Source organism: Populus trichocarpa, chromosome 6 (assembly GCF_000002775.5).
Source record: "Populus trichocarpa isolate Nisqually-1 chromosome 6, P.trichocarpa_v4.1, whole genome shotgun sequence".
Lineage (NCBI taxonomy): Eukaryota > Viridiplantae > Streptophyta > Magnoliopsida > Malpighiales > Salicaceae > Populus > Populus trichocarpa.
In genome coordinates, this window is record NC_037290.2 from 7,666,203 (window position 1) to 7,691,445 (window position 25,243).

Here is a 25,243-nt window from a genome sequence, read left to right on the forward strand (position 1 = left end):
TTAATAAAAAAAACGTTGATGCTGACCATTTGACCTAACGGTAAAAGCTAGCTAATTGGCTTAGCAATGGAGTTTCAACAAAAAGGTGATACCGACCAATTTTATGTTTTCAAAATCATCTAAATGGTTCGATTTTATTTTATTTAAGGGCTAATTATCTGGCTTTTATGTGCTTAAAATCACAACATATAGCATAGGTTAACCAATAGCATTACAAAACTTTCTTCAATTCTTTGTCATAACCACATGTGTATAGTCTTGAATATGTACACTAGTTTCTATAACTCAATTCAACACTTATGTATATCTCCACTTAAAAAAAAATTATTCAGAATTTTTTGGGTTAGAGACGATGAGTTTTTTTTTTATTTCTTTAGAAAAAGACATGGCCTATTATCCAAAGCGTTTGTGCTTTAGATGGATTTAAGATTAAAAAAAAATTATTCGTCCCTATTTGGCTTGGAACGAGTAAAAGGATTGCTTGACTAACATTATTATGTATTTGTAGCTTTGCTTATTAGTTTAGACCCTTTCATTCACTATTAAAGTGTAAAAACCTGAGATCCCTTCTAAGACATTAATGGAAATATGAGGAGTGATTTCTTCATAACCTAGTTCTTGCCCATGATTAACATCTTCTTCATTGTTTTCTTCATCATCAACAATGTATAGTGAATAAAGCTTTTTATTCTTGCATCTTTGCCCATGATACAAATCTCTCATCACGTTAGAAACACAAACCCTTTCCTTTTTTTTCTTCCAGTTTCTTATTAATCAGTGGGTTTGTTGGTATATTTCTGTGTTGGAGTGGATAATAGGCCAACTTGAGAATAAAAATGATTTCTTCCATTTAAACATGCAGAACAAAAAATAGATCAAGATCCATAAATTATGTTTTAATTTTTTTCTTGGTTTTTGAACTGATTATAGGGTGATTTAGATTTGAAAATATCTTTATTGATGTTTTTTAGATGTTTTGGTAGGAAAATCTCTTTATTTAGTTTTTTTATGATATTTTTGAGGTGTTTTTAGTAAAAAATAAGTTGAAAAAATAGAGTTTTTTTAGGAAAAAACTTGAGCCCTAGTTTTTCTAGCATTAGAGGTGATCAAATAATGCTCTAATGGATGACTCGTTATCTATAATGGATGACAACGTTTCTAGAGCGGATGATGATGTCTCATCCACTCTTTTTTAACAATTCACATGGATTTGACATCTTTTATTTTTAATTTTTAATTTTTAATTTTAATTAATATCATCTCTTTGATTTTAAAAATTTTTTAATTTATTTTTTAAATAGTTATTATTCTTTTTAATTGTTTCTATAATTTCATAATACTTTAGAGATATTATTGTAATTTATTTTTAAATTTTTTCTTTTAAATTTCAGATATATAAATTGTATTTGCATGTTGCATTTATAAAAAAACAAAAGTTATTTGTATGTAGCTACCAAAATTAATCTCTTAACAAATAAAATAAAACATATGAAATAAAAATGACATATGAAGTAAAATATTTACATATGTATCTATTATAAGGAAGATGAACTTTCTATTTTAGTTTTTAATTATTATTACCAAATTTTTATTTATTTATTAAATTATATATTTTTCAATAAAAATCATCTTTCTATTTTTCAATAAAAAAAACATAATACTACAAAACATATCTATAATACAGACATTTTCTTCTTTTGCATTAGCAATTAATTTTGAAACCTACCTGCAGCGTGGCAAAAGTGCAGGGGCTAGTCTACACTAATATAGTATAATTGTTTTAAGCAGTCTGGGTATTAAATATAAAATTTCAAAAAGGCTTTGACAATACAGAGGCTGTGCCAATAGCCTCACCCTAAAAAATCCGTGGGCTTTGGTTTCAATCCTAACGATTATTTTTTAGAATATTTTTATTTAAAAATATTAAAAAATAAAATAAATTAATTTAAAATAAAAAAATAAAAAATACTTTTTTTTTAAAAAAACAAAAATAAATAGACTCTTTGACAGTAACATAATCGAAAACCCCAAACCCACCTTTAACATATCCCATCTCCCTCCGCTATTAACCCCCTTCTCTCAGGACAAAACCGTCATTTCCTCTCACACGCCATACTCAAAGCACCTCGCCGGAGCCAAACCCCAAAAAGGAACCTCCCCTAGTCCCCTTTTAAACCAAATCTGAAGAAAAAAAATTACGAAATCCTAATTTCTTCTCGATTTCAAATCGAGAGAGCGTTAAAAAATGGGAGATTTCAATTTAGCACTGGTAATCGTAGCTATAGTAGTATGCATCATCGTGCTCTTGTTCAATGTCTACCTCCTAGTCAATTACCAGCATCCGGACGACAAGAATCAAGCTTATTTTCCCAAATTCGTTGTCGTTTTTGGCCTCTCCGTTGCCGCTATCTCGATTTTGATGTTACCGGCTGACGTAGCCAACCGGCAAGCTTGTCGTCACGCGATTTATAATGGCGCGTGCAATCTTACCTTGCCAATGAAGGATCTGTGGATTGCTGTATACATTGTTGATGCTGTGCTTGTTTTTTTCATTATTCCTTTTGCGATGTTTTACTATGAAGGGGATCAGGACAAGTAGGTTTTTTTATTTGATTTTTTTAGGAGATTATTAATTTGTAAATTGAATCTTATTTTAATTGGGTTCGTTTATCCTTTTGGCTTGCAGGAGTGTTGCTAAAAGAATTAAAAGTGCTTTATTGTGGGTTATAACAACGGCGATTGTGTGTGGTCTTGTGCTCGGCATTTTATACGGTATAGTTGATATCTATATATATATATATATATAAATTTATTTGATTTTAATTAATAATTTTTTATTGAAGAAAACCAAAATGTATGTTGAGGCGTGGTTGAGATGGTTTGTTTTAAACAGTTAGCTAAAGAATGGTGTATGAAGTATTTTTTTGGAGTTCATGAATTGATGCGGTACAGTTAGAAATGTGAGTAATTGAGCTAATAAATGATGATTTAAATCAGCTAGATGAAATTCTTATGGTTAGATGATGTTCGGGTGAGGATTTTGTTTAATGGGCGTGTGTGCTTAGTTGTTGAGTCTGTGTGTTACATGATTAGATGAAGGTTTAGTAGGTTAGTGTTGTGTTTGTGTTGATTGATTTAGATGTAATGTACATGCTATTGGTTTAATTCCTTTTGTGGTTATATTAGGGGTTATTGGAAAAGTTGACTTCACTGTTAGGCATCTCTCTTCGACCACAACTACTTTTCCGAGTACTTGGGATTTCTCTGGCAGTCAACCATGTATTGGAAGTGGCCCACACCAGGTTCTGTTTCTGTATAGTTGGTTAGCTATGTTGTTGTGGTATATTATTTTACCTGTATTTGCTTCTTATATTGCAGTTTAATAGTGCAATTAAGGAACTTTGAAACTTATTCTTATGCATGTTCCTGTGTTTTCATTTTTCTCATTTTTGATTTTCTGGTTGCAGTGCTCTGCATATCTTGCAAATGCTTCCTCAGAGAAAACTTGGACCATGCGCGCCACATTTCCAGAATATGTTGTTGCTCTTGCTACAATTGTTGGATCTGTACTCTTTGCGGTATGATCATTCATGCAAACTTTTGGCTTCTGATTTTATTAAAAATTTCTTTTCTTTTGTGAAATATGGAATCAAATTTTGAGTGTGGTGTAGTGCCCCTTTATGATTTCATCAAAGATCAATGGTTTGAAAAGAGTTGGTGCCTGGGTAAAGTTTCTGTGATGAAAACATGTGGATGCCTAAATACATACAAGTCTCCAAAGACCATACTCAATTGTCATAAAAATTCCTTATGTGTGAATTTCCTTTCAGCTTTGTCCATGTGGAAGAATATCGTATGTAATATGCTCTCTCATTTGTTCAGATATTTGGTGGTGTTGGGATTGCTTGTTTGCCACTGGGACTTATCTTCTCTTTCATCAGGCGTCCAAAGGCTGTTATCACGCGGTCACAGTATATTAAGGTTGATTCTTCCTTGCATGACAAGTAGTAGTGTGCAACTACGTACCTTAAATAGTTAAGGGAAAGTGCATGTATTTTCTGGTTCTTATGGATAGCTGTTAATATCATGCAGGAAGCAACTGAATTTGGTAAAAAAGCGAGAGAACTGAAGAAAGCAGCTGATGCACTCCATCAGGAGGAAAGAAGTGGTTCCAAGGGTAGAAAATGGCGTAAAAATGTCAAGTCAGTAGAAAAGGTAACTGTGAAGTTCTGTGCTGCATGCTTTTAATTAGTCTCTCTCCCTCCCTCTTTCTTTCATTGTTGTGCAGTGGGTTCAGTGCATGCTCAGTGTACTGTTAAGCAGGCAGGGTTTGAACTTGAATTTGCGGCTGACTGGCTGTTTTATTCTGTGTTACTCACCGTAAAGCTTTGAGAATTCTAGCTTAGATTCAGACTTGAGTTTTACAAAACTTCTTAGTTGATTCTGTTTATTTTCTGAATTAAAAGATGGGTGTAAATCAAGTAATTTTTGTTTCCATGCTATGATTTAGTATGATTGTTAAAATGTTTTGGAACTTCAATCAAAGTATTTTAATTCTTTCGAATACCTGCACAAGCTCAAGATTTTAATATAAGTTGGTTGGTTACTACAAAAAGTGGTTACGAACAATTTGATGGTTTGGTCGGTTCATTTTGAATCCATGTCTTGGTCACTGGACTTAATTTTCATGCATGTTTAAACTTCAGGAATTGCTTCAGCTAGAAGAAGATGTAAAGCTGTTAGAAGAGATGTACCCGCAAGGGGAGAAGGTGATAATCCTAACTCCCTTACTAGCTTTGAAGCAGAACCACTATTTTACCATTAATGTTCTTCTCTGTCATTTCAGGCTGAGACAGCCTGGGCTTTGACGGTTCTTGGCTACTTGGCAAAACTTGTGTTGGGAATCTTAGGGTAAGTGCAGCCACATGTGTGACTCTTCAAAGCTCTATGCATTTCTTCTATTACCTTTAGAGTTTCTCTGTTTTCCATTCCGTGGGAGACAGTAGTAGTTCCTTTAAGCAGTGCATAGTGACCAATATCCTAGAGAATAGATGAGTGCAGAGCATTCTTTCAAAGCATAGATAGGATAATATTGTTATAAAAACTGGAAAATGCTCCTTGTGGAAGTTGAAGAATAAGAAAGAAGTACAGATAAATTGTCTTCGATGTTTCTGACCTCGGTTGCTTTTTTATTATTATTAGGTTGATTGTTTCGGTGGCTTGGGTTGCTCATATTATCATATACCTGTTGGTTGATCCACCACTTTCTCCTTTCCTAAATGAGGTCTTCATCAAGTTGGATGACATATGGGGTAATTTTTTATACTCTAGTATTTCCTTGTTTGCCCTTTCCCCCTTTCTTACTTGGTGATCTTACCTTTAGATGTATTTTCTGGTACTTTGCCAGGTCTTCTGGGTACTGTGGCGTTTGCTTTCTTCTGCTTCTACCTTCTGCTTGCAGTCATAGCTGGGGCAATGATGCTGGGCCTGAGATTAGTTTTCATTACGATTCATCCCATGAAGTAATAGATACGGCAGCTCTTTTTTTTTTAAAAAAATCTTATCATGTCTCTTTTGATATGTAATTTCAGCAGTATTTTGATGGCTTGTTAATTGAATGGACTTGTTTTCAGGTGGGGAGCCACTCTAATGAACTCCTTTCTTTTCAATGTGGGACTCATTCTCCTATGCTCCATTAGGTTCACATCTTTGATCCCTGAGCATCTTGTTTTCTAAATATTCTCCAGTTTGTGTTGCTAAAAGCTAATGCAAGATTTGGTTATAACTAACATTTGGTCATCTGATTTTATTATCCAAGTTGACATTTAGAGGCTTGGAGAATCTGTTAGATAATGATGCTATGAACATATATGTCCCTTGTCTTTTAATTATTTGCAATAATGAACTTCACAATGAAACCTTCCATTTCCTTCATCCTATGCTGCAACTTTTATTGTGTATATTTTTTTGAGAATGCTTCTATTCTGTATTTTATAACAGAAGATAATTATTTTGTGATAGAAAACTTAATTTCTAATCATTAAAAAATATATTGGCTTTTGCAATTTCAGCGTGATTCAGTTCTGTGCCACTGCATTTGGCTACTATGCCCAAGCAACTGCAGCCCAAGAAATTTTCGGTCACACATTGCAGTCACTCCGTGGAATTAAATATTTGTACAAGTGAGCTCCAACATAAACATTCTTTGCCTCTTTTTTTTATTCTATTTGTCCCTGTCCACTCCACTGATCTTGTTGGACACATTCGTGATTGCATTACAGGTATAACGTGTTCCAAATATCATTTGTTGTTCTGGCGGGTTTGACTTTTGTTTATTATGCTGCCTTTGTGAGTAACTCCCACTTTGACTTGCTGTATTTATTACTAGTATTCTGGTTATGGTTATCAATCTTGTTGAGTACACAAATCTGAATTTTGCTTTTCACTTTTTTAAAAAAAACTTGCTAGGGATGGAGAAGAAAAAAGCGTAGTGGCAGGTTCCAACTTTCCTCATAAGCATGTTCTTTACCAGAAGTGCATGTACCTGCCTGGAGGCTTCGGAATTCATTTGTATCATCTGTTTTGGAGTTTGTTTCATATTTGGATGTCTATGGCCCAGTTGTGTTAATGTTGAAAGGTGTTGAAAAGCGGGCGATATATCATCCGAGCAAATTGGGTTGGCTAGTGGTAGTGGCATGGTGAGTGTTGCTACTGTTTCTGCTTGTTTTTTTTCCCTTGTGTAGCTACTGTTTCTGCTTGTTTTTTTTCCCTTGTGTATGTATTATTCTTTATTTAGTTAGTGTTATACCCTTGCTTGGGCATGTACCGAGTATCTTCAGCAGTCATAGATGGGTTTGTACAACTTCCGACGATGTAATATAACCATTGAGAACAAAAGATCTTAGAAGTCGTTCAATGTTCATTCTTCTGTGTGCTTTTATATTGTTGCCTTTTTACCAATTTCTGTTTTTGCCATGTTGACATGCGAAAGCATTCCAAGCCCTGCTACTAGAAAGATATTCGAATTGATGATTCCTGTTGCGAGTTTTTTCTTTTCTTTTCCCGTGTAGGGTATGTTTGTGAAATGGCACTCGAAGAAAAAAAGAAGGGTTGAAGTTTTATTTTAAGAAAAAAAGTGTGTGCTCTTGCAATCAAATTATTGTATCGCTCATGCAAAACAGCCAGGACAAGCTCAACCTCTCACTGCGCTTGTGATCTTGAAGCGTTGTTTATGATTTAGTATGTGGTTACGAAGACATTTTATCGCTCATGCCAAACAGCCAGGACAAGCTCAACCTCTATGATATGGTTAAGCATCACGATGACGCGTCTCCTAGTGAAAAAATAAAAAAGTGGTGTTAGGTTTGTTCGATTCCCACGTAAAATCTCTAGGCAAATCAAGCTCAGAAACATTCATATGATTTCATCTTTTTAGAAAAAATAAAAAAATTATAAAATGTTATCGTTTGGGCTGACATGATCTCTAGATCCAAGTCATTCGGGTTTGAGTTATTTGGGTTGACATGACTACCAAACCTAAATCGTTTAGATCAGGCATGATCATCAGACTCAAGTTACCAAATCCAGACGCAGGTTTAGCAGACCCAGAATCGACAAAGCTTTTCCTTCACTTCTTTTCTTCTCCCAGAATCGTCCCTCTATACCCAATAAACCCTATAAATTCTTCAATTTCTCTAACTTAAGTCTCCTTTAAATTTCTTTTGATCACTAATGATCACTAAAACTAACCCTCTTTGATGTAATTTTCCAAGATTTAATGAAATTTAACCAAGAAAACCCTAAGCCCCCTTTTGTTTTCCAAAGTCACTGGACATAAGTGAAAGGGAGGGGTATTTATAGTTAATTTTTTGGTATTTGCTGTTTGACCCTGTTTGGCCTTTTACATTTGATTTTGTCCCCACAAGATTTTCTCTTTCTACTAACTTAGTGTTATTTGTCCTTCCTTTTATTCAATTTCACCCTCTCTTCATTTAATTCAATTTTTATATTGAAATTAACCCTTGCATTACCGGGTTAATTGTTTTATACTTCACTAATATCGTGAATTCTTTTAACTTAGGGTTTACAAATTGGTTATACAATCTCGACCCATTTTTAAAATAATGGACACGAAGTTTTAAATCTTTAAGAAATCATTTCAATCTATTTAATATATTTTTATTTATTTCCTAATTAATCCATTTTATTTCCAGGTTAAAACGTAAATTTTTATTAATACTGAAAAACTTAGGTCGGAGGTTTACAAATTCTACCTTAGGTAGTGCCACATTATACCCAATGATATGGCTCTCATGGTTTTCCATGATCTCCCCACGATTATAAGCTCTATAATTAGGTGTTATCCCATCAGGAAGTGGGTTATCCCTTCTTCCTCTTTCTACTTCCTGGATGGCCATGAATGACTTTAAGGTTTCCATCATAGCCTACATTTACAGATTGATCTGCTTAGCTCTTTTGGTTTGTTCTTGCCATTGCCTATGGTTTTCAGCTATAAAGTCTTAAAGTTCTTAATAATACTTTGTGATTGTTCATCAAGCCTTTTATTATGCTCTTTTAGTGCCTTAGGGGCCGTTTGTTTACGCGGCCGCGGCTGCTTTTCAAGCAAACCACGTCAATAATACGTTTAGTAACAATAAAACGTAAATTACTGTGTATGTGGGGTCCATTAAAACCGCTGGTTTGTGAGAAGCAGCTCTCACGCGGCCACGTCTAGTGACCAGGTGAATTAATTCACCTGGGCACTATTCATGTGAAAAATGTTGATTCACCTGGCACTGTTCACGTGAACAGTGTTTCAACTGTTGATTGAACCGTGTCTGACTCAATACTTTTTTTTTAAATTGTGTTTTACTCGAAAAACTAGTATTTAATATTATTCAACACTACATAAATTAGAAGGATATCGCATGATGACGTAGTATTTGCGGAATTTGATCGCAATTCCAATTATGTTCTTGCCGGGTCCAACCTAGTTAAAAAAAATTCTGTTTTTATTTTTATTTTTAATTGTGTTTTATTCAAAAAATTAGAAGGAAATCGTTTGATGACGTAACAAAAAATTCAGTTTTTGTTGTTGCGTGCTTAAGAAACCATGAAAAATATAGTCCTTGTTGGATATATTTCGTACGTGATGAAATTGCATATAGTTTAATGAAATAATAAAAAATATTTGATATCAATATTATTTATTTCATGGTGTAATAACAGTAGTTAAATCTACAATATTTAAATTAAAAACCATCAATATTAATATATATATATATATTAATTATTTTATAACCTCAATTTGAAAAACATTCTTTTAACCAAACACATTAAACTACTTTTTGTTCAACCTCAATTTCAACCACAATTTTAACCAAATATATATTTTTCCAAACCAACCTCAACTAAAAATACTTTTTATAAAACAATTTTTTTCAAACCACAATCACAATAGCTACCATAATACCAAACACACCCTCGTATTGCTTTTCATCTTGGTTCACCTTTAGAATTGCTATAGATCTTAAGATTCTATTAGATAACAAGCTCTAATATCAATTTGATATGGTCTTGATTAGTCCTTAACAAGTAATATGTATATACTTAGAATTGGAAGAAGAATAAGAGAGAGAATACATAGAACATGGCAGAGAGAGAACTACTCGAACAAACTAGAATTTTATCAGTTGAATTACAAGTTTCTGTACATTGATTCATTTATACAAGAATCCATCTTCTCTAACTAATAACCAAACTTGTGATTAATTGCTAACTAATCCAACTGAATAACTAACTAATTAAAATTTCCATGTGTAATCTTCTTGATCTAGTTATAGAATTGCTTAACTTCCCATGACACAGACGAACTACATTCTCAACAGTAGTAATGAGCTTGCAGATTCCAACAGCGACCGCATTATTCATACCGGACTTTGACTTGACACCCTAATGAAATCAAAACATTCTCATTCATTATAGTAATATGCCTAGTAGAGATTTCATGGAAGAGGTTTAAGGTGCCCGTGTTATACTTGCTGATTTTCCAGACATGCTTGCAGACAACCTATGGTAGAAAGCAATTATGCAGCTGGATGTAATTTCAGCATCAGTTTCTTTCCTTTTTTGCTTTCATTTTGACAATCCCTGAGACTTTGTCTCATGAGGGTTGGTGCATGGTTAATGATACTTGCCGAGCATCATGTTGATATTTTGTTTGCGTCTACCTCGTATGTTAAGAAGGCTCTCTGGTTGTTCCTTTTTTCTTTTTCTGTTTTTCATCTATTATACAACAATTATGTTTCTCTTAATATGGCAGTATCTAGCCATTCATTTATTGCCTGTGATCTGAAAGCTATGTTTATGTTTTAGTATGTGGTGATGAAAATATCCAGAATGATACGGTTAAACATCAAGATGACGCACCTCCCAGTAAAGGGAAAAAATAAATAGTGATTGTTGGGTTCTATTCCCACTGAAAACTTCCGAGCAAATCAAGCTCAGAGACATTTACGGTCTTTCCCTCAGGACTGATCGGATCATACGGCGAATCCTCAGAAAATTCAGTAGGCATTGCCTTCCAATGAAGACTTGGTTCCCAGTTGGCCTCTTTGATGACTTTCAGAATCTCCTTGACGACTATCTTGCTCCCCTCCGGTGCAAAATGGACTCCATCCCTGCATACAAGTATCAGAGATCAGCATAAGATAGGAGTGAGTACTCAAAATGGATTTGGCTGGGGTTTGATTAATAAAGCCTGAAACCGGAAGTGATCTCTGGTTTTGTTTCTTTCTTTTTTTTCAGCAGGAATATTAAAAGATAAACTTACGTCAAGCAAACAGTTTCCCAATTATCAATTTGCTGCGTTGCAGTCCAAAGATCAATTGCCTTCAGGTTCATCTCACGGCACACCTCTAAACATGCTTCTGAATATATCCGGCAGGACTCATTTGTTCTAACCATATCTAATAGATCACTGTTTAAAAAACAATGGATCCTCATTAGCATTGTCCAATGTACTGTAAACCAAAAACAAATCACAGAAAACGACAGAATGAAAATAACGCACCCCAGATGGGCACGAATTTGTTCGTCACTGACAGGAGGAGCGGTGAGAAAGATGACGCGAGTCTTCTCCGAAAGGCTCTGGTAATCAGACAACAGTGTTAACGTACCAAATTGCATGCACACGGGAAGTGGGAAATATTCAGTGTTCTGTCTAATAGTGCTTGAGGGTGCAATTCTGTGCTACGGTGAAGCAACATTCTACTTTCCAAGCATATTACCTTGAGATGTATAGCAATCTTCCTGACATTCTCAATGTACTCAGAAAGTGGTACATGAGGACCAAGTCCAGTTGCATGAGGGTGGGTAGAATCGTTACCGCCAAAATAGACTATTACCAAAGAAGGTTGTTTGGCAGCATCCTTGATTGATAATCACAGAAAATCAGAATCCAAGCATGACTATAACAAGTTAATTAGCAGCAAAAGAAAAACCCTAAATAGAAAACAAAACAAAACCGCTGGAAAATTCTTTAAGCTAAGACTACTCTGGTTCAGGTCTCCCTGTTGGTGACAAAAAGAAGACACCTTTGGAAAAACTTGGTCAAGAATCTGCACCGCACGCCTTGAATTCCAACCCGAATATCCTCGCAATATTATATCTGCCTGCGCCCATTTGTAAACCAAAGCTAGTCATTGCGAAGGAAAAACTTTATCCTATAGTAGTCATCACATCTAAGAAAAATGTATGGTAAAAAATAATGTCACTTTTAAAATTGGAATTCTTTTCTTGTGCTCCAGATTATAAGATAAAAAGGAAAGAAAAGAAACTCCCTGCTGCTACACCCAATCACAAGAGATTGTTTATTAGGATAATTTTTGTTATTTTTTTTATATAGGTCTAATTAGATTATTTATTTGCGCTTAAGTTGGATAAATTTTTATACATTAAAAAACAATATTCAAGCATTACTAATGTATTTTTTTTTTAAAAAAATTAATTCATATAGAGATTGACTTAATGTGACCCGATTGACTTGATAAATCTAAAGATAACTTGAACAACTAGAAAAAACATAGTTTGACTGAAACAAATTAAAGACTGCATTTTTTTTAAATTCACGATCCAGGTCACAAGACCGTAATAACCTCATAGAAAACAAAAAAAAAAATATTTTGAAAGTCAATTCTCAATCAACCTAATGTTAAAAGATGAAATTGAAAAACAATTAATTAAAAAAGGATAAAAAAAAAAATCTAGGTCAACCCTAGTTAACATAATAAATTTAGATCATGAAACTGAGATAACTCAATAGAAAACTAATCAAAACAAATTATAAAGCTCAATTCTCAATCAATACAATGTTGAATGATAAAATAAATAAAAAAAATCAATTAGAAAAGGAGGTAAAAAAAAAGACCTGAGGTAACCTAGATTAACCCGTCAAACTCGTAACTCAGCCATGAAGCTAGAATAGTCTCATAGAAAGTATACCGAAAGAAATTATAAAGCTTAATTCTCAATCAACTCAATATTTAAGGATGAAATTGAAAAAAATAATAAATTACAAAAATAACAAAAAAAAAACCAAGTTAACGCACAGAAACCGTAACTTGGATCATGAGATTGAGATAACCTTATATAAAGTATATTAAAATAAATTATGAAATTTAATCCCCAATAAATCTATATCAAAAATTAAAATTAAAAAATAATAATTTAAAAAAGCAAGAAAAGAAGAAAAACATGTTAAAATAAACAAAATATTATGAGGAGGAGAATAGTAATTTCATCCCCTCAATTAGTTTTTTGTTATTTTTTTTAATTCATAAATCATAAAGGCATAGAATTGCAAGCCAGTATGAATCCAATCCATGCACTATCTAAAAGATAAGAAATGTGGATCCCAGCAACATGGACATGAAAGTTGTGTTGATGATCCACGTAAACCTTCTTAACGGCCCACGTAAAAGCAACATGATTGGCGGTTGGATTGGATCATAGCATTTCGCAAAATTCTCACACCACATATATTACAATAAACAAAAAAAAAATTATATCTATTTATCTATCTTCTTTTTTCAGAACAAAAAAAATATATTTCAATTCGAGATTTCTCGAAGGAGAAGAAATATATTGAAATGCAGCTCATAGACAAGGATAGTCATTTACGAGTTATATATGGTTTAATCAACTATTATTATATTATTCAAATTCAAATCCCCATGAAATAAAATAAAAAGAAAAGGAAAAAGGAAAAAGAAAAGGGGAAAGAAGAACACCTTGCGAGCATAGATGTGAGCAAGAAGAGCACCCCAACCTTCATTGCTGTAGCTGAACTGAACTATTGATGATCCAAAGAGCACGAACTGTGGCCTCTCTGGTCCTACCATTTCTTTTCTTCTCTCTGTTTTTCTTTGTTGAATCCTGTATTTATAGAGCGTTTGAGTTTTCTTCTAAATAAAATGAGACAAAAAGTAAAGGACGGCATCTTCTCGGTACTCTCTACGTTCAGAATTGAGATTAGATATTTTAATTTTAATTTTTATTTTTATTGAAATAGCGTTAAGATTACCGTCGGGTTTTTTTGAATTTCAAAAGCGTTTAATTGGCTCTTTCTTCAAAACCACTGACGCGTTTATTGTATTGAAGAGAGAGAGAGAGAGAGAGAGAGAGGCTATTGGCACGCTTCTTCGAATTGTTATATTAAATACCTACACTGTCCTTGCTTAAAACTTTAAACAATAATTACAGAAAATACTAAAAGGTTAGAGTTTTTTTTTTTAGCCCATCTCATAATTCATTACGGATTCGTACAGTAAATTTATCAAATTATTTTTGACAGAGAGAGACTCAAAAGCTGGCTTTGAAGGTGTTTTTCGACTTTTATAAGGGATATATTTGGTATTGTAGAATTGATGAGGGGTATGTATGTCATTTTCTCTTTTGATTGCACAATGTAAAGTTTTAAATACCTTTGAAAGCAAATTTTTGGTTTGCTTTGGGAGAAGAGCTTTCTTTTATTTTTCATTTTCTTGAGTATGGTGGGATTCCTAAATTTTTTTTTGATTTAAAAACAAATGTTTTTGTTTTTAGGACTTTTGGCATCTTTTTCATTTTTTTTTTTGTAAATTTCGTGTGGAGTCAAGGGTATCTTGATATTAATAATAAAAAAAAAAAATTGCTAGCGCGTGATAAGAACATACCAACGTGTGGAGGTTGTCTACGCTATTTGGGCGGCGCGTGACACCTCCTCTAGTATCCAAAAATACCCAACCACCGTTTCAGACGAAGCGTCTCAGGGCGATGCTTTTTCCTGACCAGTTCGTGTTGTCTTAAGTGCGGCCATTAGACAGCGGCTGGATTTCTCTCTTCTCCACCCTTTTTTCTCTCTCCTTCACCCGCTCTAAGTTAAAAAAATATCCTAATCTTTTGTATCATTTCAATTGCGGTCCTCATATTTAAAAAAAAAAAACACAATAAGTTGAGGGTGCCTATGAGTCCTAGTCAACAATACGTGGGAGAACAATATTTCCCCAACATTAGAATTATTGTTCTTCTACCTAGTCATGCCCACAACAAAAAAAATCCTCTCATATTAAAAGAAGAATATGTTTGTTTGTTGTGCCATTGTATAGATTTGTAATTTCGATTTAGTGCAGGCTGCCATGATTGGTTTTTATAATTCGTATTTCACATATCGATTTGTTTGTGTCATGATATTTATGATGGGAGTCGTAAAGCAATGGTTTGGAGATTTGATTTCTCCATAAACATCCATGTATAAAGTTGTTCTTTGGTTAATTTATGTCGAATGATTAGAAAATGTTGGTCATTTTGGTGGTATTTTTAAGGTGAATTGAGTTATTTATGTGAGATTTGTAGGCATCTTGATTTGGTTTTAATCCAACTAGACTAATCCAAAAACTGATAAAAAAGAAATTAATCATATTTTTTATCATAATAATAATTAAAAAACAATTATTTTCTGTATTTGTTTATAAGGATAATCTGGATATCTATTACATCGAGAAAAAAAAACTAGATGAAAAAATTAATCTAATTAACTTAAGCTAATGATTTTCTAAATTTTTTGGATAATTTTGGTTAGAAAATTAAAAAATTAGTTTGATTTGATTTTTTTTCACGTAGTAAAAACTGAAAAAAATTGACCTAAATCGAGTCAAACAAAAAAACTCATTATATTATAAACTAAAAGACTTATTAAATAAAAGCTTGTAAAAAATAACCCAACTAAAAGCTCATTAATTAAGATTGCAATTATTTGATTTTAGCAAATGTAAAACCGATAGCTGAGTTCTTTCATTCTGTCTGGTTCGTTTTAAAATTAATGTTTTTGTCAAACTGAATGTTCAAACCCATACTCACCTAGAAACAAAAGTCATGTGTTATAAGGGAGCAATCTGTTTGTGTTTTCTTGGCGTGCTGTTTTTGGCTCTCAGGTATGAATTGGTGAGCTGAAAATGTGTGGGCTCCTGCTGCTATTTTACGTTATTACTCCTTGTTTGGAATTTGAGGACTCCACCTCTCACTGCGTTGGATGGTTTTCGCCTTGTTGATTTATTTTTTTGAAATGGAATATTTGTGGCCCTAGCTAGCGAATGGCGTCAGATAAGAGTTGCTGCTACAGATAGGGTTGAAACTCTTACGAGGGAAGAAGAATTTTTGGAGGCTAGGAAGTTGTTGGTGACCGATAACCTAAACTCAACTATTAATTCTAGTATTTAGTATTGCGATGCAGTGTAATCATTGAGTACCATTCATTGCTAAATTAATATGAGTTGTCATCATCTTATTTTCAATACCATACACAGATGTTGTTCTGAACTAACATCGCCAAAAAGTTTGAGATAGTTCATGGATAGAAAAGAAAAGAAAAGGAAAACTCAGAGATTGTTATCAAATAAACATAGATGCAGCAAAATCTCAATGTGTTAGCTAGGAAAGATACTGCACAACATCATGAACATTAGCTATTCGGAGGATCCACACAGCTTGCCGGCCATTCCTATGAAAATAATTTCAACAATTCTTTTGATCGCCTCCTCTCGGCATGAACAAAACGGAGAATCAAAATAACAAATATGCTTCATTTCTTCTATTATTCTCAAGAAAAGGAATTGGACAAGAACAACAACAACACCTAAGAGCAAAAAGAAGAAGGCAAACCATCTCTAAGAAACAACAATGGAGGCATGTATATGATACAAAAAAAACAAGAGAGAGAGAGAGAGAGAGAGAGAGAGAGACTGCCTCTGTGATTCTGACTTGTCCACTGCATTGTTAAATATTGAGACTTCTTCGTAGCATGTACCATCCTCTCTTGCAAATACCAACAACTTTCCATCCTTTTTGGATTTTACTCTTGGGTTCATTAGCTCTTTCCCTTGCCTGCATTTCAAGATCTCCCATTAAGATTATGCGATGAGGTTTAATGGAATTGTAAAAAAAATAAAACTGTGCTCTCTGATCATCCACGTGACCTCCGTAATTTACTTCCTCTTTTTGTACTGGCAATACGTCTATTCTGTAGAAATAACTTCTTTACCAGATTCAGTTTATGCTAGCCTGATAATTTGTTGAGCTGTTAAGAAGTTCTGGCCATCTCTTCCTTTGTTATTTTTAGCATATTTAAATTGCTTAGCAAGATTAGTTACCTTCAAGTTCAGCCCGTGCCCATTGGCATTGGTTTATGCTTACTTTTTTTTTTTTAGTAGGAAAATTATAGAATGTACTCTCAATCCCTTCACATTTAAGGGATAATGATTTACACACAAACTTTTCATACTAAATTTTTCATGTCAATTAATAAGTGATAAAAAGCAACTAGAAGTGATACCGAATCAAGAATAGTTAATAAGCAATGTACTATCAAGAATAGTTAATAAGCAATGAAGTACAAAAAAATTCAAGGAACTACTAATAAGACTCTCCGGTTGGATAATTGGTTAATCAATTTATCCTAGTAATCTCTTCTATTTTTCCTAGCCAATGTAGTTGATAGCTTATATTCAGTGCTTGGTAGACCAAGGTGACTTGTGGCTGATATCTGCAAAAAATCTCATTTGATGGAGGTGGGGACTCTCCAATACTTAAATAAATATATTTTTAGAGAGAGAAAATACAAAAATATTATAAAGAAATGCTCTGAAAATATATATATAGTAGAGAATGAAGATTGTGAACTTTTGATTTGAAGGTTTCATGGTGTATTTGTAGTCCATGAATCTCGTCTTTTGTCAAGAGAAAGTTATAAATTGTAATTTTACCATGATAGCTTTAATAAAATATAAATATCCCTTACATCTATATTAATATTTGATAGAAATGTGGTGGGTCCCTGAAAGATTTTTATACACTTAAAATGTGTAAAGATATTAGGATCCTAAATGTCAAATGTAGTTGAATCCATGGAGGTTGAGCTTTTCCCCTAGGCTAGACCCAAGGGAGGAGGGTCATCCTTGTGGGCGTGCCTCAAGTAGGATGGTCATTCCCTTGAGCATGTAAAAGGAGGATGATTATTTCTTTTGACGTGTCTAAGGAAGGATGATCATTTTCTTGGGCGTGCCAAAGAGAGGATGTGGTAATTCCCTTGGGCGTGCCAAGGGAAGATGATCATTTCCTTGGGCGTGCTAAGAGAAGATAGTCGTTATCTTAGATTTGCCAGGCTGTCAAGTTCAAGTGCCTTGTGTTGACATGTTTGTCAAACTCATGTTAATTTGGACTTGGCAAATGGCCAAGTCCAAGTACCTTGGGTCTGACATGTTTGCTAGACTCATGTTACTTTGGACTTGACATGTTCGTCATATCCACATTATCTCATTCTCTTGTTTTACCAATAAAGGATGGTCATTCCCTTGGGCGTGCCCAAAGAAGGATGTGGTCATTCTCTTAGACGTGTCCAAGGGAGGATGATCATTCCATTGAGCGTATCAAACTATCAATTCCAAGTTGACCCACATTGTCTTGGACTTGGTGGACTGCTAAGTTCAAGTGCCTTGAATCTGACATATTTTCCAAATTCACGTTACCTTAAACTTGGCTAAATATCAAGTCCAAGTATCTTGGGTTTGGTATGTTCGCCAGACCCACATTATTATATTTCTTTGGGCGTGCCAAGAAAGGATGATCATCCCTTTTGACGTGCCTAAGAAAGGATATGTATTTTCTTGAGCGTGTTCGAAGCTTGACACACTATCAAGCTCAACCGTGCTTGTTTTCCCAAAAATTTGGTTCATCAGTAAGAAAACTTCTGTATGAATTTCTCAACAAATAGGTTCCAAATTATAATATATATTTTAAATGTCTTAATGAAATATGAGTTGAAATTTGAGATTAATGTCATTTTCCCCTTTTCTGCCAAGCGAGCCATTTTTTACTAACCGGGAAAATGATAGCATACATGGCAATACCAATGAAAAATATAGTAATCTAATTTGAAGTGAAGTCATAAGTCAAAAATCAAAATTAAGCAAATGTAACTTCATCCCATGTTAAAAACAAGCTCTCTGATTGGTGTATAGAAGTACAGCACAACCCCCCAAAACATCACAAAAACATAAAGAAAATTGTATTTGGCAAAGCTTTATCATTTTTTTTAAAAACTATTTTTTTTAAATCAAACGACTAAACTACCCTCTTCTATCTTTTTTTTTATATACTTTTTTTTATCATGAACTTAAATATCCAAAACACCCTTGAGGGAGAAAGTGTGTGTCTTTATACAGGCTACATTATTTAAAAGAACACTTACACGCACACACACTCGCCCACGAATAACAAGGAGACAAAGGTCCGAAAGAGGATCTTATTAGCTTTTCTCAAATAAAATAAAAGGTTATCTGCAGTTATAAATTATCCAAGGACTCGGAAGGTCATTTTAGTCATTTAATCAGACAAGTGTCCATAGCTTAGGCATTCCAAAATATAAAATAAAACCCCGCCAGAATTCACAACAACCAGTCCGTGGTCTCTTTTCGAAATCAGTAGACTGATCGGTGAGTTAGTTGCAGTAACTCAGCCAGTATCATCAACTCTCATGGAATCTTCTTCTCTTCAACTTCTCCAAGGTTTGCACCCATCTTCTCCCTCTAGTTCCTACTTAGGGTTTTCAATTTTTCACTCATTTAATTAAATTATCCATCCTATTTTGCTTCTTAGAATGGCACAACCAGGTCAAATTTCAGTTTCTTCTAGGGATTATTCCGCTGCTGCATCTTCTTCTTCTTCTTCTTCTTCTTCTTCGAATCACGCTTCTTTTCCAGTCCACGAAGAAGATAATCAACGGTTTCGTCAAATTGAGTATAGACAGCCAGAGATAGAGTATCTGCAACACCAATACATTGACCTTTCCCACCGTGGAAATTATTTTGCGTTTGATGATTTATCTGCTATCAGAGATTGCACGTGGTTTTGTGTCGTCGTGGTTCTCACATTCTGCTTCTTTGGTTTGTCTTTCGTTTATCATTTTTCTCTCTATTATTATTATTTTTTTAAAATTGTTTTTAGATCAGATTTTAGACTGTTCAATGTTAAATTTTGTAGATAGTTTTAGTATCTTATAATTGGTTGTTAATTTGACAGTGTCCATGACTTTGATTTTGGGGGTTTATGGTTCAATGAGGCTAACCCTAGGACCGAAATGCTCGATTCTTTTACCACCTAATCCCTTATTTGTGCAGTCTATAAAGGTAAATCATTTTATTTTATCTGTACCTGTTGTTCTTAAAGCTGGTACCGACGGGAATTAATGGTTTAGATACAGTACTTCCATTATTGAATTAAAAGAGGTTCTTGAACTTGATATGGTGTTTTGGGTTGTAATTTTGATAAATTTGGGTTGGTTTTCTCTAGGTGGAACAGTTGTATGATACTAATCCGGGGCTGATGCTATATGGGTTTTCTAAACCTCCTCCGCTTGATGTTGTACGGACCTGGTCTAGAACTCTTGATGTCTCTGTTCCTGCCGATTCTCACAAGGCAGGTGTTTTTTTCTGTGCAATGGTGTCTGTAAAGCTATGGTTGCAGTTATGTTTTGAATTGGTTTTGGTGCTTGTGAATGTTCTTGTGCTTATTTTGCTTTTGTTCTCCAGGACTTCGTATATTTTCTGAATGAGGGATCTCAAATAAATATCTCATACAGGGTGAACTCCCCGAGCTCCTCAGTTTTCCTTGTAATTGCACAAGGTATGCTTAGGAACTGATTATTAGATAAATTTTGTGGCTTTTCTGGAATTGTCATATGTGCTTGCTTCTAGGGTAGGTATGCAAATGTAATGAGTCCATGTGAATTGGGAATTAATTATCTTTCTTTGTTGGCTACAAAATTGGACTTTGAGTTTTATTTTCATGTGATTCTGAAGCTGGAAAATCGCAGGGAATGAAGGCCTTTCTCAATGGCTTGAGGATCCAACTTATCCAAACACCACTTTATCATGGAATGTCATTCAAGGTGAGATTAAGGTTGTGATTTTAGATGTTTTCTTTGTATAAGCATGTTAACTGATATGGAAATTTTTTCTTCGCAGGAAGTGGTTTTGTCCAACAGAGTATATTGACCTCTGCAAGCTACCATATTGCAGTGGGTAACTTGAACTCAGAGAAAGTAGAGGTAATTTGCAAACTTTTTGACCTGTTTATGTATAATCAATTGGTTTCTTCTTGCAGGAATGTTCCACAAGCAATTAATAAAGATTTAATCCATAAATATCTCATTTCTTCTATTACTATCCACAGATAGACAGTTCTTTGTTTTTGTAGTTCATTGGCTTCCTAGACATGATATTTAGTAATTGAAGAATAAGTTGGCTTCCCAGACATTATATTAAGTAATTGAAGAATAAAAAGACATGAACGATACTTTATCTGAAAATTTAGGACCTTGCCTCTCCTTGTTTCTTGTATTGAACTTGCTAAAATATTTTCCTTCGGGCAATGTTTAGATCACCCGGTGCACCTTATCATTGTGATATTTTCTACGTTGGCGGATAAGTGCAAAATATGAAAATTTCCTTGTGCCACTGGTGCTTGAGCCACATAATTTTTTTGTTTGATTCACTTACAAAAGAATATGAGAATCTACATGGATTAGTATTTGGCTAACGTTACCTTTAGACCCGTGAATTATGCCATAAATAGCAAAAAAGGTGCTTATTTTTCTTTACATTGTTTTTCATCTCTTGATAAGTTTACAATTTTTCTACGTTGAGAGCATTCATGTTCTTGTCAACCTAAGCTACAGCTCATTTGAAAGGACAAACTTTGTAGACAAAACATGAAAAAGTATTTTGTGGTTTTGGCCATTTGCACTCCAGTGACAGAGGTCCCCCCCCCCCCCCCCTCTGTCTCCATCTCCCTCTCCATTTTCATCATCCCCAGGTGCTATAATCGGTCTAGCAGATAACAATGAAGATGACTGTTATGGTCTCCTTCCTCCTATACAAAAATCTTAGGCAATATATCTAAGGCAATATACATATATATTTTGATGGTGCATCCATGCAGGGTTCTGGAAGTCAACCCTTTAGACCCATAACCTACTTAAGATATATTCAAAGAGTCTAAAAAAATGGCCTATTTTCATATGTGCTATATCATAGGCGTGAAATATCTTTGTGTTCATTTTATTACTTTATAATCTTGTTTCTACTTGTGTTGATTTTGAAACAGTCCTGTGTCCTTCCTGGATGGCTGTTTGCACTATTTACTTGGGTGAGTCTTTTTTTTTTTAAACAGGTTCAGTTAGCCATCAGAGTAAGATCTTTCCAATACAATACAACCAAAGCTTACTACAAATGTACATTTACTGATGGCAAGTGTAGTTTGAACATTATGTTTCCCAATGGAAATGTTGCTGTCTTAAACTCTTTCGGTCCAGAACAGGTAAATCTGTTTATCTTCACTGTAACGTCTCTGTTTTAATGTAAGGCCAACATCTGGAGTTGAGAGCATTGTTGAATGGATGAGGAAAAGAATAAGTTTTAAAAGTAGCAGTCCCACTTTAGACGTCACTTTGGAGTTCCATTTCTTTTAAGGCTGTCCCATTGGCACTCTTACAGTATTGTATTTATAGATTTCAGTAGGACTACCAGAGAAAAGATCATCATCAAATAGTCTGTAGAACCGAAGATTCGCAACCTTTATCCATGGTTTTTTTTTTTCATTTGCTTCAGGGTTCAGAAAGTGACGAGTGGAATGTCAAAGTCTCCTATGTACCAAGATGGGCCACATATATTGTCGGCATAGGTATACTCTATTCTTGTGTTTCCTCTCTTTAATTGACACAGGGATATCTTATGTTTACTTGTTTTTCTGCCTGTAGGTGGAATGACAGTTCTCATACTAGCGGCATTCAACTTCTTGAACATGTTTCAATGCATTCGTGAAGATGGAACCAGAATTCTGTTTGGAGAGGTAGAAGCAGAGAGAGCCCCCTTGCTTTCATGTAAAGATGATGACCTTTCAAGCTGGGGCTCATCTTATGATTCTGTCTCAAACGATGAGGAGGATCTTGAAGATTTTCTTGCAGCTGGTTCCCTTGAAGGGAAATCAAGAGATGGTGAAAATGGCAATAATACCCGTCGTCTTTGTGCAATTTGCTTTGATGCTCCGAGGGAATGTTTCTTCCTCCCATGTGGGCACCGTGTTGCTTGTTTTGCATGTGGAACAAGGTAATTGCTCTCCACCCTCAAATTTAGTTTATTTTCTTGATCTTGAAACAGCACTTTCTGGACCTTGTGACAAATTAAGGTTGGCAAACTGGGGATGATGTAAATGCATCAATTCTTCCTTTAGTCTGTGAGGGCGTGCCCTGTGTAACCCTAGGATGTGTTTTAGACTTAGTTGGCACTTGGTAGATGGCATATTGAACTGAAGAAAGCACTATTAATATGCATATGGTTACAGAAAGTATTTACAATGCGACAAGTCCATGCTTAGGCCTTTGGTATTGTAAAATATCATTGTTTTAAATCACAGTAAGAGTGTCGCTGGCTGATGCGGATGCTCTGTGATGGTAGTGGACAAGATAACCCCTTCCGTGATAAGTGGTAAAATATCAGCAGTCTAAATGTCTCACATTCCTTGGTTATACTCGATATTTAAAACCATGTTGTCTGCAGAGTTGATGAGACCTAGAGAGGCTTAGAAACCATTTCAGTGTTTTAGTTGGTCTATCGGAGCACTTTAATAGTATCTTTTAATTACTGGACTATTGTTTTAATGGAAGCTAGATGGCTGCATCCTTTGTTAGGCACCATCTCAACCTGACACCAATTATTAGGCATGACCTTTAGAACAATCTGATCACGGCATGGTTTGGTTGGGTGGGACTTGTGGACTGTCATGATTTCTAGTTGAAGTTGATAGCATGCCATATTAAGGTATTCTATTCTGTCTCATAATAGCAATTGCTCATAAAAAGAGTCGGATGATTTTAGTGTTTTCAAATATCGCAGGGAATCAATAAAAACGTGTAAAGTTCCGGAATGCTATTTAGCGTCATTTTACTTCCGACTCACTCTTCTGGGTCATAGCTCCTAGTCAGAATTGGTCTGAATAAAATTTGGTGTTTGCCAATACTGATTGTGTTTACTGATGCAAGGCTATTTTTCCTTCCACGACAATCATCTTGACCAATAAGAAGCCAATTTATATGTTTAAATTTGATTTTGCAGGATAGCAGAAGCTGATGGTACTTGCCCTATATGTCGCAGGAATTTGAAGAAGGTGAGGAAGATTTTTACAGTTTAAGCAACATGAAGCTATTTTCTTAACACCTTGTAGATCCGGTAGTAACTTGCAACATAGATTAGTTGCATCTACACCATTGCTTGCTTTCATGCCCATGAATACTATTTGATGGTATCGCATTTGATTTAAATCAAGGATGGAGATGCGATTGCATGAGCTTATTCTTTAAAGTGGAAGACCATCATGCCCTTTGTTTTTTGTTCTGACCCGTCCGCCATGTAACATTCATTATCTCTTTGTATAGGCGTAGAATACATGTTACCTAGGACCCATGATCCAAAGGTTTAATGCAATATGTTATCTTCTGTTTTTCCATATTTGGTCTCCGAGGGCTTCATTATGTGGCAAAAACTTGATGTCTGGTTTTGTTGCGACCGAAGGAGCTGATCAACAGGATGATTTGATTTGATTTTTATTAGGTTAATTTACTATTTTAGGTTTAGATAGATAACAAAAGAAATTCAGATATAATCTCTAATATCTAGTGAAGCCGGTGAAGGTGAGAGAGTTGTTTCTCATGATAACATTGCATATGGCTTCAATACTGGTAATGCTCCCTGTCATATCTTAAAAGTTAAAACCAGACGACCAGTAATCAATCAGCTGCGCCTTAGGAAAGGAAAAATAATCAAACTTAATTAGACTAAATACTTTACCAATCATATTTTAACACAAAGCAAAACAAAGATTTGCTTGCTCTTTCATACTGAAAGCGACCCAGAAGAGTAAACGACAGTCAACAAATGCAAAACTTTTTCCAAAAATCCATCCCCCCTGACCCCACATTGTTTAATCATGTTTAACTAGAGAAATAAAATGAGGAGGACAAATCGAAGACGACTCCATGACCATTTCCCCATTTTCTTCGTGGGGAGGATAAATTTTATCAGGATTGGAAATGAGCCGCACCCTTCCTCTCTTTTGTCCCAGCCACTTAAAATCCTACCTTATCACCTCTCGTTTTCTCCATCGAGTACGAGAAAATAAAAAGTATTTTCTGAATATACTAGTGGCCATGTACAGTCTGCCTGTCCAGGAATTCTTTTTTTTTTTTTTTGTGTGTGTGTGTCAAATATGGATACAATTTTGATTTCAAATCATCTCATACCATCTACAATAAGTTATTTTAGGCGTGGTCTGATGTATGAAAAATCTCCTCCCTTAATTTAAGCTTTTCAAAAAATTCCATAATAAATTGATTTATATGTCATGCTTTAATTACTCTTTTTATCCTTTTATTTATATATAAGTTTCTATTGGTAGTGCGGTTTAATTTCTCTCTTTATCCTTTTATTTATATATAAGTTCTGTTGCTAATCCGGTTAAACTTGTTTCTTAAAATTTTTTTCAAACTATTTTTTATATAAAAATAATTAAATTAATAATTTTTTTATATAATTTTGATATACAGATGTTAAAAATAAAAAAATCTTTTAAAAAATTATTAAAATTTTTTAAATAGAAA

The 25,243-nt window shown here is 34.3% G+C and overlaps 3 protein-coding genes across 5 annotated transcripts; 2 read left to right on the plus strand and 1 right to left on the minus strand.

Moving 5' to 3' along the window:
- Positions 1 to 2,056: 2,056 nt before the first annotated feature.
- Positions 2,057 to 6,922, plus strand: LOC7487319 (LIMR family protein At5g01460). The gene is made up of 14 exons (XM_002308181.4): positions 2,057 to 2,595; positions 2,687 to 2,772; positions 3,187 to 3,302; positions 3,468 to 3,578; positions 3,883 to 3,981; positions 4,093 to 4,215; positions 4,707 to 4,769; positions 4,847 to 4,911; positions 5,203 to 5,312; positions 5,408 to 5,522; positions 5,634 to 5,699; positions 6,072 to 6,182; positions 6,282 to 6,348; positions 6,469 to 6,922. Exons 1-14 carry the CDS (start codon positions 2,246 to 2,248, stop codon positions 6,514 to 6,516), a joined length of 1,530 nt encoding a protein of 509 aa, XP_002308217.1. The 5' UTR covers positions 2,057 to 2,245; the 3' UTR covers positions 6,517 to 6,922.
- Positions 6,923 to 10,346: 3,424 nt separating this feature from the next.
- Positions 10,347 to 13,722, minus strand: LOC7468052 (GDSL esterase/lipase WDL1). Of its 3 annotated transcripts, XM_024603390.2 has the most exons (7): positions 13,583 to 13,722; positions 13,290 to 13,434; positions 11,526 to 11,672; positions 11,289 to 11,429; positions 11,072 to 11,148; positions 10,832 to 10,978; positions 10,347 to 10,679 (listed from the first exon to the last, which is right to left on the minus strand). In XM_024603390.2, the coding sequence occupies exons 2-7, from the start codon at positions 13,398 to 13,400 to the stop codon at positions 10,469 to 10,471; spliced, it is 834 nt and encodes a 277-aa protein (XP_024459158.1). In that variant the 5' UTR covers positions 13,401 to 13,434; positions 13,583 to 13,722; the 3' UTR covers positions 10,347 to 10,468. The 3 variants fall into 3 exon arrangements, with proteins under 3 accessions (XP_024459158.1, XP_024459157.1, XP_002309140.1); XM_024603389.2 differs by lacking the exon at positions 13,583 to 13,722 and having other exon boundaries at positions 13,290 to 13,523; XM_002309104.4 differs by lacking the exon at positions 13,583 to 13,722 and having other exon boundaries at positions 11,595 to 11,672; positions 13,290 to 13,521.
- Positions 13,723 to 18,959: 5,237 nt separating this feature from the next.
- Positions 18,960 to 24,093, plus strand: LOC7487320 (E3 ubiquitin-protein ligase APD2). The gene is made up of 11 exons (XM_002308182.3): positions 18,960 to 19,097; positions 19,189 to 19,475; positions 19,612 to 19,718; positions 19,882 to 20,007; positions 20,121 to 20,214; positions 20,405 to 20,479; positions 20,556 to 20,638; positions 21,763 to 21,909; positions 22,200 to 22,272; positions 22,349 to 22,697; positions 23,703 to 24,093. The coding sequence occupies exons 2-11, from the start codon at positions 19,190 to 19,192 to the stop codon at positions 23,776 to 23,778; spliced, it is 1,416 nt and encodes a 471-aa protein (XP_002308218.2). The 5' UTR covers positions 18,960 to 19,097; position 19,189; the 3' UTR covers positions 23,779 to 24,093.
- Positions 24,094 to 25,243: the final 1,150 nt, after the last annotated feature.

Bases quoted from the DNA above. Each gene is read 5' to 3' on its own strand.
- LOC7487319 (XM_002308181.4), top strand. From the start codon at position 2,246: ATGGGAGATTTCAATTTAGCACTGGTAATCGTAGCTATAGTAGTATGC. The intron at 4,770-4,846 runs GTGATAATCCTA...CTGTCATTTCAG, and splicing joins TGTACCCGCAAGGGGAGAAG to GCTGAGACAGCCTGGGCTTT. The intron at 5,700-6,071 runs GTTCACATCTTT...TTGCAATTTCAG, and splicing joins ATTCTCCTATGCTCCATTAG to CGTGATTCAGTTCTGTGCCA.
- LOC7468052 (XM_024603390.2), bottom strand. From the start codon at position 13,400: ATGGTAGGACCAGAGAGGCCACAGTTCGTGCTCTTTGGATCATCAATA. The intron at 11,149-11,288 runs GTAATATGCTTG...TCTGATTACCAG, and splicing joins AGATTGCTATACATCTCAAG to AGCCTTTCGGAGAAGACTCG. The intron at 10,979-11,071 runs GTGCGTTATTTT...TTTTTTAAACAG, and splicing joins CAAATTCGTGCCCATCTGGG to TGATCTATTAGATATGGTTA.
- LOC7487320 (XM_002308182.3), top strand. From the start codon at position 19,190: ATGGCACAACCAGGTCAAATTTCAGTTTCTTCTAGGGATTATTCCGCT. The intron at 19,719-19,881 runs GTAAATCATTTT...GGTTTTCTCTAG, and splicing joins TATTTGTGCAGTCTATAAAG to GTGGAACAGTTGTATGATAC. The intron at 21,910-22,199 runs GTAAATCTGTTT...CATTTGCTTCAG, and splicing joins ACTCTTTCGGTCCAGAACAG to GGTTCAGAAAGTGACGAGTG.